Source organism: Parambassis ranga, chromosome 24 (genome assembly GCF_900634625.1).
Source record: "Parambassis ranga chromosome 24, fParRan2.1, whole genome shotgun sequence".
Lineage (NCBI taxonomy): Eukaryota > Metazoa > Chordata > Actinopteri > Ambassidae > Parambassis > Parambassis ranga.
This window is the reverse complement of record NC_041043.1, coordinates 16,110,743-16,126,483: the sequence shown is the minus strand read 5'-3', so window position 1 is coordinate 16,126,483 and position 15,741 is coordinate 16,110,743. Positions and strand designations below refer to the sequence as shown.

The 15,741-nt window shown below is 43.4% G+C and overlaps 1 protein-coding gene across 1 annotated transcript in view; it reads right to left on the bottom strand.

The window, feature by feature from the left end:
- The window catches only part of galnt14 (UDP-N-acetyl-alpha-D-galactosamine:polypeptide N-acetylgalactosaminyltransferase 14 (GalNAc-T14)), a 111,270-nt gene that overhangs the window by 24,479 nt on the left and 71,050 nt on the right, over positions 1 to 15,741 (bottom strand). Inside the window, exons 3-5 of the mRNA XM_028397789.1 lie at positions 13,416 to 13,514; positions 4,185 to 4,252; positions 3,101 to 3,166 (exon numbers count right to left, since the gene is read on the bottom strand). Of these exons, the coding sequence (XP_028253590.1) occupies positions 3,101 to 3,166; positions 4,185 to 4,252; positions 13,416 to 13,514 (233 nt within the window). The remainder of the gene's footprint in view (positions 1 to 3,100; positions 3,167 to 4,184; positions 4,253 to 13,415; positions 13,515 to 15,741) is intronic.

Genomic DNA, 15,741 nt, shown 5'->3' with positions numbered 1-15,741 from the left:
GTGTGTGATTCATTCAAACTTGTCTGTTCTGACCTCATCGCTCCTCATCACACTTTAAACATGCTTAATGAGCAGCCAGCAACATGGCTGTCCGTATACTTCAGTCCAGATGTGTAGTTCAGTTGGGGATAATGCTGCACGTAGATAAGTATGAATGATAATAATGGAGACTTGTGAGCTGCATGAAGTGGGCTTGATTGGTGTGACTGTTTAGGAAATTGCACAGCCCTCCCACTTCCAGTGCTGTCATCAATATTGTTGGAGTGAGGCATCTAACAGCACGCAGGAGACGTTGGATTCGGGAACACCGAGCGTCGAGTTTCTTCATTTTAAAAATGCAAAAACTGAATTTAAAATTCCAGAAGAGTCTCAGCTGTAATACGTGTATTTAAGGCAGCTTTAAGAGAGAGCAAATACACACAGAGGATACACTCAGTCCGCCCTCGCATCTGAAGCATCCTTTAATTCTAATGTGAGTGCATCATGTGTGTGTGTGTCAGAGAAGACATGCAGTAACAGCCTGGTGTGTTTTTATGGCCATTAAAAAGACAATCAAGTCAGAAGGCCTGAAGCCATAAACTATTAACTAGCTGAACTGATGAACCCTGCATCTGTGTGTGTGAGAGATCAGCATGACTGTGCCATAATGAAATCCTTCGGTGACGGCATGTAGGACAAGTGTTCCTGTTGTTACACAGAGAGAGAGAGAGAGCATGACGATGATAAAATAAAAGCAGCAGAGCGAGGAAGGAGGACAGATAAAATATGAGTGTGAGGAAGAGGAGAACAGCAGGCAGACGTTAGTGAAGAGTTCAGACGGCAGCGGTGTCGGGAGTGGTATGTCTGACAGTGTGCGGTAGGAGGATCATCTGGTGCTGTGATACCAGGTTGTTATGGAGGTCCGGTGTGTCTGCAGTGTGTACGTATGTGAACGTGATGAAGGCGGCTGTAATTAGAGAGCTGTCAGTTGCTCAGACTGTAATTCAAGTTGTTTGAGTAAATCTCAAAAGGAAGAGGTTTCAAAGAGTCAGACCGCTGCAGTGTCAGGACTTTTTTAAAATATCTGTATCAAACCTAGAGAAGGGCTTAATGTTTTTTTCAGATTATATCATCTTCACGAACTGTTGAAACATTCAGCACAGTCACCGACACGGACAGAGCACATGGTTATTCCACAGCATCTACATCTAACAGTCCCTCACTCTCCATACATTCATACACATACATGCTTAGATGTCGTTCATTCACTCTGGGAGCTAAGTGTGTTCACCTGTGTTCACCTGTGTGATGCTCGCCGTCAGAGGCTACAGACAACAATCTGCAGCTAAACATCTTAGACCAACAACACGGAAGCTAAGCTAACAATTTATCACTTCCATCACTCTTTTCTCAGACAACAGCCTCCACTGAAGAGCCTTCGGCAGTGTGTCGCCATGGCAGCACCTGACATTTAATATACTTTAAACAGGAAGTTGATGTAACGTCTGCCTCTGCAGGCTGTAAACATGTTTGTTTCTGCTCGGACATTCTAACATGAAGGTCTGCTGGGACTCACTTTTGAAGCCACCCTCAAGTGGACACTGGAAGATCTGCAGACGTTGGCTGAATGTTAGCCTGCAACCTAAAACTGACCCGACATTTCCGGGACTTTCTAACAGGACTTTGGTTTATATGACCTCACTTGAACCACACCAGGCCTCAGTGAAGTAACTTCATGTGACTGACAGCTGGTTCGTCCAATCACCTGCTGAGTTATTTTTTGACAGACCCCGTCCTTTCCAAACCGTTTCCAAGGACGAGTTTGCTCTGTGGCTCTGTGGTTAATAAACCATCTGGAGAAGCAGGAGAGCTACAGCTGATCAGTATGACTGCATGCCTCCTGCTAAGCTAACATGCTGCTCATGCTACACCTCGTCTCAGAACCACCCTTCGTAAAAACACCACGCAGTGAAACTAACACATCCGAGCAGTTTCCACACACCGTAGTTCATTAAATATTCTAAAATTATTGAGCCTTAGATTTTCTTTGGCTTGTGTTGCTCGGCAACGTCAGGCCAAACAGGAAGGAGTTCACAGAGCTCGACGGGGAGTTTTATGATACTAATAAGGTTTAAAACTGAGAGGCGTAATTAATGAAACTGTCTGTTGAGCAGAGGTATCATTACACAGCTCTCTCTCTCTCCCACCTCACAGACCCTCTCTGCTGTCCTCGAAGCTACTAACACTGGAGCTGGTTGTCACAGAGAAGATGTGCTTCTACAGTCATTAGTGGCGCTATGAGAAATAACGTTCCACACAAGCAGAGAGGGAAACACCGTGCACATACGACAGAGGGAATGTGTCCAGGGGACCCGAAACAGTGACAGGGTTGGCGAAAGACTATTTTTAAATTAACATACAGTAATTCTAGCAAACAAAAAGTGGAACATTGGGTGGCAAAAGGTCCACGGATAACACTAAAAGACCAGAAATCCTCCACAAATAAAATGTTCTGCGCGACACCGACTGTCACTCTGCTGGGTGCTGTGGTGGGATTAGCTCTGAAACGCTCTTGACCCCATCACATTGTCAAGCTGTCATGTTAATTTGTGTACCGCATTCATTTGTATTCTATATTTAAGAGCATGGAGGCAGCACCAAATGGATTATCCAGGAAAATGATGAGCACGTCCGTGACGCACGGCTGTATTAACTATTAAAACCAGGGAACAACATCCGCATTCAGCGTGACTGAAACGTTTACTCAACACCGGCTGTCATTTTTTTATTTTATTTTTTTTTTTCAGGTCAAATTTTAGCTGGTGAATTGGTGGTATGTTTGGTTCGAGAGTGCAGAACACATTTTCTTTTCAGTTTCTTTATGACAGCTGGCCTGTCTGAGCGCCGCTCCTGTCACTTCGATTCACTTCAGGTCATCTCAGCGCTGCAGTTTTCACACGTGACCAGTGATGAATGAATCAATTTCACCTCACTCACTGTCAGCCCCGTCAGCCTGTCAGTCCGTGTGTGTATGTGTTTATTTATGGGAATGTTTAGGCTGAGGGATGAAAAGGCCACATTTGTAATTTTTTGTGTGATGTAACGCCGGGCCGTGCCGTACCTTCTCTCTTGCTGTTGCGCAGACATTTGACTTTGGGCAGTTTGGTGAGAAGCTGACAGTCACTTTCTGAAAAACAAAAAGAGAAATCATGAGTTGACTTCATAATAACAGAGGGGAACACTGCATGCTGTGAAATATATATGTATATCTTGATAATTCTTGTGTGAAAGTCTGCGGGGAAATTAGCAGCTCATTGAAAAACTCCTCAGCAGCAGCAGGGCGACAATTCAAAGCTTTCAGTCTGACAAGTCAGACACTTGTCTTGTTGCTGTTCAGCCGCCTGCGTGCTCCCTGCTGGATTTTTCAGTTGTATTAATATATTATTTTGAATATAACTGCTGCCTGCTCTAATACAAGTTTAAAAAAATACTCTGATGGGAAGTGTCAAAATGACAAGAGGAGAAGAAGAAAGAGAAAAATCTTTTATACATGAATTTAATATGTGAGACAAAATAATGAATGTTCTCACAATATCCAAACTGGATTAAAGTAAAGCAATAAAGAAAAAACAAAGAGAGTCATCATTTCTTTTAGCTATTAAAACACATTTTATTCTGACTGAGTTTCTCTCTGGTGAACAGCATGTCGGGGTTTAGTGGCCCTGAAAGTCTGGAAACCTCCATCAGCACCCTTTGACCCCGAGGAGACGCTGCCCTCCTCTCCACCCGACTACGAAAGTCCATGTGACAAGAGGCCCTCGGACCCGGACTCACTGTTTCTGATGTGAAAGTATTTCTTACTGTTGTAGATGTGCTTATATGAACTCTAAAGTTGTCATTTGTAGACAATGATAAACACACATGGAACAGCCCGTTTGTGTTCACCTGGACTTTGTGTCTCTCTGGGGACAGACTGGACACAGCTGCAGAGGAGTCATTGTTCTCACAGTTTATGGGTCCCGTCTTTGACCCAGAACGAAGGTTTCCTTTCATCTGCACGTTAATTCTGAATCTGTGGACCCAGCTGCTGTGGACACATTCCTCCCTCTGACCTGTTTTGTGGTTCTCATCTCTGTTATCTCTGACCTGGAAGAGACCTGGAATGTGTGTGTCTTTTTGTGTGTGTGTGTCCAGCTGCAGCTCACCATCATCGCTAAAGTCATCCACCAGAATGATCTCGTGGATGAGATGAACCGGAGTTCTGTTCAAAACACTGCAGAGAAACAGAAGAAACACAAGAACACACGTTTTAAGTAAATCCGCCAACAAACGCATAAATACATGTCTAATGTACAGAATGATGACAAGTAAATGCCAGCCTGCGCACACACACACACGTCTCAGGTGCTCATGAATCCATTATGTACACACTGCACGTCGTATGAAACAACATATTGAAAATGTCAGCCCAAATTCCGGTTATGAAAATGTATGACGTGTTGCCCCTAAAAAACGTTTTCATTAAAGAGGAAGATTGAAACATAAAAAATTCATAACTTTTACTGGAAGAAAATGAGAAAATGTGTTTTGTTCTGGGAGGGTCTCTGTTTTATTTCATTATTTCTACTGTTCAATAACCCTCTGTGTTAGTCATCCCCTCTGGAGAGAACTGAGGAGAGAAAAAAGGAAAAAAATGGAACGGAGAAATGAAAGTGAGGAAGAGGATGTGAGGGGGAGGAAGAGGAATGGAAGGCTGAGAAGTGACAAATGACAGGAAGGGGAGAAAAAAAGGAAATAAAAGATGAAGAGAAGGAAGACGGTGGAGCAGGTGATGGAGCAGGAGAGATCTGATGATGACCTCTCCTTTTTTCTGATTAAAGAAGAAGAGAGGAAGGGGAAGAAAAAAGGAGGAAGAAGAAGAAGAAGCATCACAGGTCGCATCCGTTCTCAGCGTATAGTGCCACAAGAACAAATGCCTGTGATGCAAAGCAGAAAACATGAGAAGATAAAATAACAGCAGGTAAGAGGTAAGAGGTAAGAGGCGGGAGGTGAGGAGGGAAAGAAGGTGAGGGGCTGATGAAGACTGAAGAGGAGGAAATGGAGAAGAAAGGGAGGAGAGGTGAAAGTTGGGATGAAGGGGGCTGTGGAGGGAACCAGACCCCATCAGGAGGGGAGTGATGGATGGAAAAGAGAGAGGGGCAATAGGGGGGGGGGGGGAGGGAGACAAATAACCCTGATTGAAACTCTCTCTCTCTCTCTCTGAGGGCTGATCAGCAGAGATGGATGAACGGATTGATGGATGAGCTGGAGGGAAGGAGGAGGTGTAGGAATGGTGCAGGGGCGAGCAAATAAATGAAAGAAGGAGGAAAGGGTGGAATCAAGATGGAGAGATAAGGTGATGAAGGAAGGAAAATGGTGTATTTATATCATTAGCTCACATTAAATCCTCCACTGAATCTACGGATCTATGAATCTATCTACAATATATCTATAACGTCAGGCGGACGGACAGGGATGAATGGACACACAGTTCTTTCTCTTTCCTTCTCCACCTTCTTTTCTCTTTCACAATCTACCCTCTCTCGCTCTCTCGCTCTCTCTCTCACACACACACAGGAGCTCCCCATTCTCTGGTTCACAGGCTACTAGCTATGAGGCTTAACCTCCCCTCAGGCGTGCTGAGGGAGAAGCTATCTTCAGCTCACAGAAAATATTATCACCGCTGACAATACTGCAGTCGGCTGCCACAGAATAGCAGCTCTGTATCTGCGCCGCTCATTTCCAACTATATATATATATATATATATATATATATATGTGTATGTATCAATTTTAGGCGGAAGTTTTTGAATTTTTTTTATTACCTACAGCTGCCATTTCATGTGCATTTCCTCCCATCTGCAGCTTTGTGTGTGTGTCCTCCTGCTGGGAGTTGAACCCCAACGGATGCTAAATGGGTGCTGCTGAATGACAGGCAGGGTGACGGGGTTCACAGGAGACACCCAAACCCAGTGTGTGTGCACTCAGAGCAGAGCGAGGCGATAAAAGCTGCTGGTGCTTCTAGGACGAGGAAAAGTCCAAACCCAGCCTCGCACGTCCACGGGTAATAGACACAACACGCAGGTCCACAGTGTATTAGATTTAAAGCTCTGGAATTAAGAGATGCTGTTTTTCTTTTCCATCTATACCAGGAGGCTGACGGAGGACACATCAAAGCTGGCTTCACCTCTCAGTTGCAGGTGGCTGTCAGTTGGTTTCAAACCTGACAGAACAGTGGAGATGCTTAAACAGCCTGTTTCCATCCACCTCCACCCTCTGTCTTCAGACTTCGTCCTCATGACAAAAAGCTACATTAGTGTGTTAATACATCCGTCAGACATGACGCATGCTAACAGAGCCATTGTGGCGCTCTAGGTGATACTATGGTGACAGGGGTTGGAGAGTTCAAACTTCAGCTTGTGTTACTTATCTTTCTGTCTCCAGTTAGGTGAACATGGAACCACTCAGACAGCACTTATTGTGTAAACCTCTGACGCCTCTTTCTTCTCTGATAAAACCCATCTTCCACCTCTGTGCGCTGTAAACTCTCCATGAAGGCTGCAGATGTCTTTCCTGAACACTAAAAATCTCTATTAAAGGTTCCAGGTCGTCTGGGTGATTTATGGATTTATTTACAGCAGAGAAGTGATGCTTTCAGCGGCTGGGAGGGAGATTTCTTCTGCCCGGCTGGTTATAAAACACCGCGGCGCTTGTGTCCTTCAGGTGACTGTGGTGTTTGTTTTACTCTGCAGAGTTGTTTTTCACTGTTTATGCTGTATGAGACTTTAATCAGGACTAAAAACTTGTTCTCCTTTATTGTCCGTAAAGCTTTCTCCTCTCCTGTTTTTCTCCACCTGACCCCCCCTCCACCTCTCTCTCTGCCTGATTGGTTAGCTGACAGCCGGTTCCTCCATTCTCCACCTGGCTGGAGTGATTCATCACTCTTTTCTCTTTCCATTCATCCACATCCTGCCATCTCTCTCCCGCCTATTTCTCTATCAGGACCTCTGACATCAATTTCTGTTCCTCTTTCCATTTGTTATTAAATGTTTTTCAGGATTAAATCATCACATTTTAAAAACACGCAGCGATAAAATAAAATCTCACAGAAAGGCTTTTTCCAGCAGATCAGTACAGAACTGTTCTTGGAAAGAAATCCTGATTCAGCCGCTCAATACGTTGGGTTCCGTCTGACCACCGGTGATGCATTGTGCCATATATCTGCGTCCACTAAATACTGCCTCATCACTGCTGATCTACAGTGCTCTACATCTACATTTATCAGCCTCGGCCTGGAATCAAAGGGCCACTTTGTTCACATTAAATAAATGGAGCCTGTTAATCTGCAGAGATCTATATCTATATTCACTAATTACTGCCTTTATTTAGTGGATGCTGTATGTGTGAGCTTGTCAGTGTTACTCTAATGACTCATACAAGTTCTCATAAATCTGGTGTAATTACAGCAGATGATGGTGAAGTGTATGTTTTGACATAATAATCATTATAAATGATCATTACAGTGCAAACGGAGGATAGAAATGGAGACGGCTCCTCACAGCAGAAAGCAAAGAGGGTGAATCTGCCTCTTCACTGCCTAATAAATCCTGACTGATCAGCTGAGGTGATCTGGAATCTGTACTGTGCATTTTTAGGACCACTGGGTCAGAAAGCGCTGAGCTGGTGCTGATCTAGATGTGGCATTTCTACACTCAGCAGGCTGAGCCGCTTGGCCGGATGACAGACTGACTGATGGACCAAGTGTTTAATTAGAGGATGGCTGAGGTTTGTTTTATAAGCACTTTCAGATGAACAAACACAAAAAAGAAAAGAGAGAGATCTGCTTCATCAGGACACAGAGTCGTGTTTATCCCTGTTCTGACCTCCTGTTCCTCAGGCAGGTGCTGGCTCAGCTGCACCTCTTTGCCTGTATTTGGATTCAACAGGAGTTAAGGCAGACTCAGATGCTGATCTCTCTGAATATTTTTGTACTTTCTCTATTTTATGGAAAAGACTTTTCAGAGATATTCCCCTTCCCCCTTGCTTTGTATTCTTTTAGAATGGTGACCTTTCTTTTCATATCACAGGCAGAATTTCCTCTGAACTCCATAAAATAATGCTGCAGTATCCGTCTTTCTGGAAACTGACCGTTCTTCATGCACTTTTCTGTTCACCGCCAAACAGCAAAGAAGGCTCTGAAAATCTGCTCCCTCATCACCAACACTGCAGAGCATGAGCATCGACCTTTGACCTATTTTCACCAGACAAAATAAACATTTTGTAAATAGTAATAATAAAACTTTGGGCCCAGCAGCTTACAGTCTATGATCACTCGGGATTTCCTCCGTTCCCGTTGCTGCTGCACTGAGGGCACCATGTTGAATGTGAGGCAAACAGAAGACGACAAACCAACATATGCAGGTGCTCAGTTTCAGTCACCACCGACACACATTCTCTCTCTAAACGTTCATAATGGTGTGAATGCAGCAGAAACATAAATCAATGTTTGCTTGTAAAACAGCAGATTTGCTGCTGCCATGTGCAGATTGTTTGTTGTTGTTTATGTGTCACTGTGCTCTCACACGGAGAGAAAAAAAAATGAACCACAAACAGCAGCTAATTAATGCATGTGCACGAAAACAGCCCACAGACTAGATATCAAAACAAACACCACACTCAGACCTTTAATTAACCCTTTCCTCCAAACAGTCCATCTGCACAGGCGTCACTCTGAAACCAGGTTACAACAAGATAATGAACGGGGATGAAAGCATTAAAGCAGAGATATTTTGATGTTTTCCTGAGCTGCCACCATGTTTGTGATGTAAATCCCTCTAGTAGGATTAGCTGTTTTTTTTTCTGTCATTAATGAGTCAAAAATTCTGAACAGAACAGCTTTGATCTCATAATGTTTGTCTCCTGCTCCTTGGCAAATAACGGAACCTTCACAGCTCAGGAGGCTGTTTTACACAAACACACACACAATGACAAAACAAACTGAAGCCATTCAAACCAAATATATCCCCAGAAGCTTCACGTCTCTCCTCTCCGTCGCTGTCTCGGCCTGCTTATCTCTTGCTCAGCGGAGACAAGAGAAGATGAGATCAATTTTCGGATCAGACCTTGATTAAATATCGACAAGGCCCAGCTCTCCCTCTGAAAGCAACTCTTTGATCGCGAGATGAAAAGCTTTCAAAGTGCCCGTCATTGTCTCAGAAACCAAACTTATTAAAGTTGGGGCCGCATTCCGCCGAGGCCCAAAGCGCTCCAAAATTACACCCCTTTATGAAGTAATTGTAGGCATTCAATATGTTTTTCTGTATTTTCAGAGTCTCCGGAGCAAAGCAAATAGAAGAAAGGAAAACTTATCTCTTATCTGCCTATTCAAGTTGTTTTTTTCAGCCTGAATACTGATGCCTGAAATTAGATTGCGATTTTTTTTTGCTGTCTCTGACTAAATATCTTTCAAAGAAAGTTTCACAAAGCTTAAGAACTTTTCTGCTGTGATCCAATAATAATGAGCCGATAAGCAGATTGATATTTTTCAATCGCCCATTAAGGCTGAAATTAGAGGCTTTTTATACTATATATGTATCTGTGTGTGTGTGTGTGATGTCACTAATTGGTTGTCTTATGATTATTGTGACGGCTCTGGTCTTCACCAGCTTGGCCAGAGTCCAATTAATGTGAGTCTGTTGGGATGAACAGGAAGTTCACATCACGTCACACAAACCGCTTAATTATGCTAATTTGAAGCCCTTATATAATTAAAACAAGCATCCATATTTGATTTTGGATCAGGTTGTCAACATTATCACATTTCTGCTGTAAAGGTGGACATTTGAATAAGGAGGTCTATGGGAGGATAGACTCAGTTTTGTAGCCCTCAAGTGGCCGTTTATGGAACTGCACGTCCACGCTGACTTCAGTTACCAGCAATAGAAATATTGTGTGTACTGTTTGTACGTCTCCAGTCCAGCCCTTTATTTCCTCTGAGTGCTGGTGCTGACTGCTGCCACCTGCTGGCATAAAGAGTAACTTTTTCTAATGCGGGTGCAACTTTTGTGAAACTTTTTCAGCTGTAATTTGTGCTGTTTTTTTTGAAGCCAGGTTGGTGTGTGTCTGTGTCTGAGAGCTGCAGGAAAACACGTCTATAACTCGACCAAGCAGGACCAGAAGGTATCGACACACGCTGAACCTGTTCCAGGACGTGCTGCAGGTTCAGCACTAAAACATAAATATTACTCTAAATGTCACTACCCCTAATATCAGCCTCAATAAAGAAACAATATAGATTCCCGACGTCTGGCCCTGGAGCAACTGTTTAAATGCAAATGACAGCCAGGGGAACATTTTCCCTCCAACAACGAGATTTTTGCCTGGTTTCAACACCACACACACACACACAGGAGCACTGGTCCTGTTGTCAGACTCACGCTCCAATGTACACGTGCAGGAATAGCTTTTAAAATGATCTCACACAACAACATAAAGATAGATAGAGATAAATCTACCTACACTTCCAATATTCTGCAGAGATATAAACAGGAACCAGTGTCTGGCTGAGGGATGGATCGTCAATCTAAGAATTGATTGATTGTCAGCAGTAATGTAAAAACCACATGATGGTCCATTAAATGTCTTTCAGCAAGATGTTGATGATTCAGTCAGCCAGAAGCGAGGCATCTGGACTCGTAGAGTTCTCCTGGAGACGTTTTTTTTTGCTCCTCCGAGCTTGATCAGGTCTAACTGTTTGGTGGGGAAACATGGTTTAAGATGTTTATATTCTGTGGTTTTAATGTCCTCTGTAACTGTGCTATATAAATGAACCTTGCCTTACTGGCTTTCAAAGAACCTTGAAGGGTTTTCTCTTCTGCAAACTATTGATCTGAGTCATGATACATGGTGACTGACAGCTGGCATTTGTCTCTGGCTGGATTAAGTGATTCATTTATTTTTTTCTTTCAGAAGACAAAACCATTGTTTAGGTCTCAGTTACCTTGGTTACAACTCTCGAGAACATGGTTCAGGACTCACAGGCTTTCTCTGATACTAGTCTGGTTGTTGCTCTTCCTACATCACATGCCGATTTCTCTCTAATTGGGCGTATATCTACCGAGATGCGTCCAGAGGCAGTTTATTCTGCATTTGTTGGTGCCTCCCCCTGGAAGTCCAATTCAGATCCACACAGACCAGACTTACTGTGTGTGCGGGATAAAAAAAAAACATCAGGATGGCTGACCAGGCTAAGGTTTGTCTTGACATGTTGCACACTATCAGTTACACATCAGCTGTTCCCATGTACAGTGTACAAAAGAAACTTTTGCCCACAGACTTTTAAAGCGAGACAACAGTTGTCCAACTTTAATGTGTGGGTGGAATAAGAAATAGTACTTTCTAACTGGGAGCCAGTATTGATTGCAAAGCTCTACTGTCTTCAATATTAATTGCATAATGATTCTTACTCTCTGAAGTCAAGCAGCAGTGACGTGCAAACACTACTGCCCCGTTTCTAGCTGAACTAAACATGCAGGAGTCGTCTCTCATGCCACCGTTTATAACACGGGAGCCTTCATCCTTTTCTGGAGGCCTAAATTACCACACACTCCCCCAGACGGCTCCACTGATGCACTAAAAAGAGACTCTGAGATCAGCCTGTGTTCGATGAGCTCACCCTCCCCCAAAATAAGAAACTCGGTGGAAAACTTTGCTTCCATAGCAACCAACCACTACTCTTAAAAAGCATGTGAAGCTTCCAGAAACGTCACCGTTTTTGTGTTGTTGTCAGCTGCAGTGACTCACACAGAAACTGTAAATGCCAAGTGGCCTCTTGCAGCACCTGTAACGTTTGTCAGCGTTGGCAAAGTGTGTCGCTCTCTCGGTTTGTAAAGACGCCAGGTGAAGCACTTCTCTCAAAGTGGCCACTTTTTCTGTGAACCTGCTGATCCTTCCGTCGGCGGCAAAAGAAAAAAAAACAGGAAACGGCTAAAAAGTTCAAGATAAAATCCAAAATGTCAAAAGCCGACTCTTTTTGAAGCAATTACTCCCACTTCACACAGCCATGGAAAGAGGTGAGGTTTGAACTCACCTCTGAAAAAAACACATGCAGCACAACAAAGGTCTTCTAGGAGAGTCGGTCCTGAAGTGCCATAATCCTGATTATGTGACTAATCGGGTCTCACTCTTCTCTGAGGGTGGGTTTGTTCCCCTACATGTCATCTTTGTCCCTGCAGCAAAACAACAAACCCCACAGGGCCCAAATGTCCTCATCATCATGGACTGGAAATATAAAAGACTGCAGACAGGTCAAAACGAAAATAAGGTCAATTAGTCCTCTTTGAGGCACGATCCGTGAAGATTAAATACTTACAGGAACAAATCACCGCAGTTCTTTCTAATTTCCTTTTTTTATTATTTTTTTTTCTTTTAATTTCTGAAGGTTAAAGAAAAATCCCCTCGTCTCTGTAGGTTTAGGGAATGTTACATTATATGTATTATTATGGGTGATGTCTGCCCAGCTTAGCTCCGCTTCCTCTCCACCACTTTGCCTAACTTGGACTAACTGTAGGTTAGCTTATCCCACTGTGCTCTCCAAAAACCTGAGTTTGATGTCACAGATGTCGCAGTTTTTTTTTTTTCAAACAATAAATGCAGTTTCTCCAGTGTCCACTTGAGGGCTGTCCCCAAAAGTGAGTCAATCCCCATAGACCTCCTCCATGTTAACATTTCCAATTTTACAGCACAAATCGACATGTTTACAGTCTGGAACATCAGCCAGCATCACCTGTTTTCCTGGATCATACAGGCACGAACCGGCCTTTAAAACAAAATGTTAAATAAAAACATTATTGAATGTTGTGTGAGATGTGAGAGTGAATATTCTTCTGTGCACAGAAGCTTCAGAGCCCCCTGCCGAGAGTGACTGTTCCAAATGTAAGTAAAAATAAACAGCAGCTAAACTATTTCCAGCTTCAAATCACAACAGACAAACACACACAAACACACAAACCCACACACACACACACACATATATATACCGAGCCAGCCAAAGCCAAAGGGAGCAGAGGGGCCCAGGGAGACAGATTGTCTTTTAATTGGTTGAAAACTGCAGAGCTTTGAGAAGGGCTGAAGGGGAGGACACACACACACACACACACACACTTGCACACAAAACACACAATGTCCTCTGTGATAGTAAGGAGACGTAGCCAGTCTCTGCTGACTGACTGGTATAATGAGCTGAAATCAGGCCAAAACCTGGAGCTGTGTGTGTGTGTGTGTCAGTGTGTGTGTGTGCGTGTGTTTCTGCTGAGTGTATGGCAACCTGCTGATACCATCAAACTAAAAGAAACGATGGTCAGAGACGGAGGGACAGTGTAAATGTGTGTGTGTGGTACCTCTTGATGGTGCGGAGCAGTGTGGATCTGGCCTCATTGTGGAAAGTGATGACGATGGAGGTTGGAGGAAGATCGGAGTCGTAGTGAAGGGTGGTGCACCTGCAGAGACAGAGAACATTTACTCAAAATGACACCTGATTAATGATTAGTCTCGCCTACTGTAGTTTATTACTGTGTACCTCTATATCAGCACTAATATTAACATTCAAAGCCAAAATAAGAACAGTACACACACAGTGCCCCACAGCATCATTTACCCAACACCCACCTGACCAAAACCCACAGCTGTTGTGATGTTTCTAGGGTTATGTAACCACTGTCACTAAAGGTTTGACTGGCTTTATGAACAGTTCCTATAAACCCCATGTTGGAGCTTCTTTTCTCTTTATTTCCCCATATTCTGACACATCCTGACAAAATAAAACACCACAGTTGGTCAATAATACATACACCAGATATGATGCATAGTGAGTTTATTCTAATGGAACATATGGGCATATTGACTGACATCACCCAGTCATTGGCTAGATACAGCTGCAAAAGTCTAATACCCCGTTCACACTGGGGAAATAAATCTGGCTAAAGCGGGATTCGCGCCTATCCAGATGTTTTTTTTCTGAGTGTGAACACCTCGAATCCGGCTGTATCCAGTTTGATTGAGCCGGATTGGCCCAAATGTGGCTCAGGTGTGAACGCAAATGTGGCTCGCGAATCCGGCTAGCAACATGCTACTTCCTGTTAGCGATGTGCTACTTCCGGTTCACGGGGCACGACACGGGACAAAAAAACGGCATGATGCATGCGCACACGCGGTCCTACCGCGGCCTGAACGGACTCTGTATATTACGAGGCGCCACCTAGTGGTTTGGAGGACAGCAAACACGCTGGATGAAGCCGGATTGAGTGCGGACACAAGTGTGTGCTAGCCAGATTTGAAAATAGGTCTGAACGCATCCAGCAGGATGTCTGGGCTCAATCCTACTCTAGCTGGAATGACTTTCTCCAGGGCCTAAGTCAGTGGTAATGAGGACGGTGGACATGCATTCAGGAGGGTTTGACTCCCTGACACCGTCAGCTGTTTTGTTTTTATCCAGTGTTAAGTTTTATAAAAGCAGATCAGATTGAGATCATCACAAATTCACAACAAAGAAATTATACAAGGAAACCATTACTGTTGCACAGTCATCATTTCTGGCTACCATCAGGACGAGTCCCTGTCCCCGAGGGCACATACAGGCAGGGCCGTGGAAATAAGCTCACACATTCCATTTTCAAGGACTGAAATATCGACCCCATGCTACATTTTCCTGGTCCACAGTTCCTTATAATTACATACATAATTTTACAGATAAATGTCTACACCTCCTCTAGGTATTTTTCAAATAGGTAAAGAGGTAAACGTATTCTAAATATATCACACTTAATGTAATATATCCTACTCAAACTGGTTTCAAACAGGCACGCCTCCAAGTTACCAAACTATCCCTTGAAGGCAGAAAGGAACCATACAAAGAAGTATAATAAACTGTCTTGAGTTTGCACCCAACATGTTAAATGAGCCATGATGCTGTGTATTAATGCTGGTTACAGTGATGGCACATGGGAATGCATCACAAACCCCACAAACAGCCACATCCATTGTACAGAGAACATCTAAAAATACACCTTTAATAACACTTCATGTTTAACACCGTTAGACATATGATGTGCATTTATTATGAGATACCACACTGCTTCAGCCTTCAGCACACACAGACACACACACACAGACACACACAGAATAACCAAGTGATCAGACCAGACCTGCTGAAAATGAATTATAGATGACCACCAAGACATTCATTAAAATACAACACACAACAGTGTGTGTGTGTGTGAGCTGCCTTCGCTGGGTCAGCAGCCTTTTCTTCTAAAAGAGCAGAGACACACACATTCACACACACTAGCCCAGTATAATGAGAAGACTGGCCTTTACCTATCAGATTGATGGATTGGTGACATTTTCAAACAGAAACAGTCTGCTTGGTCTGTTCTGGCCTTCATTTTTAAAAAGCTCACCTCTCCTCTGTGTGTGTGTGTGTGGCTAGCTTAATATGTGGTTCTCTGCTCATGATGTGTTTCATTATTTAGTTTATTCAAGGTTGGAACAGTCAATTAAAAACGCAGAGCTGACTTTCCTTACTCCGGTTGAAGCGGCGCAGTCTTGCTGCAGGTGTTATGATCACATGACCAGAAAAGGCATTTTCATATCATACTGCACAAAAAAAAAATGCTGCACATTTTTTTGTAACACAAATACAGACACACGTTTATCAAAACCCAACAC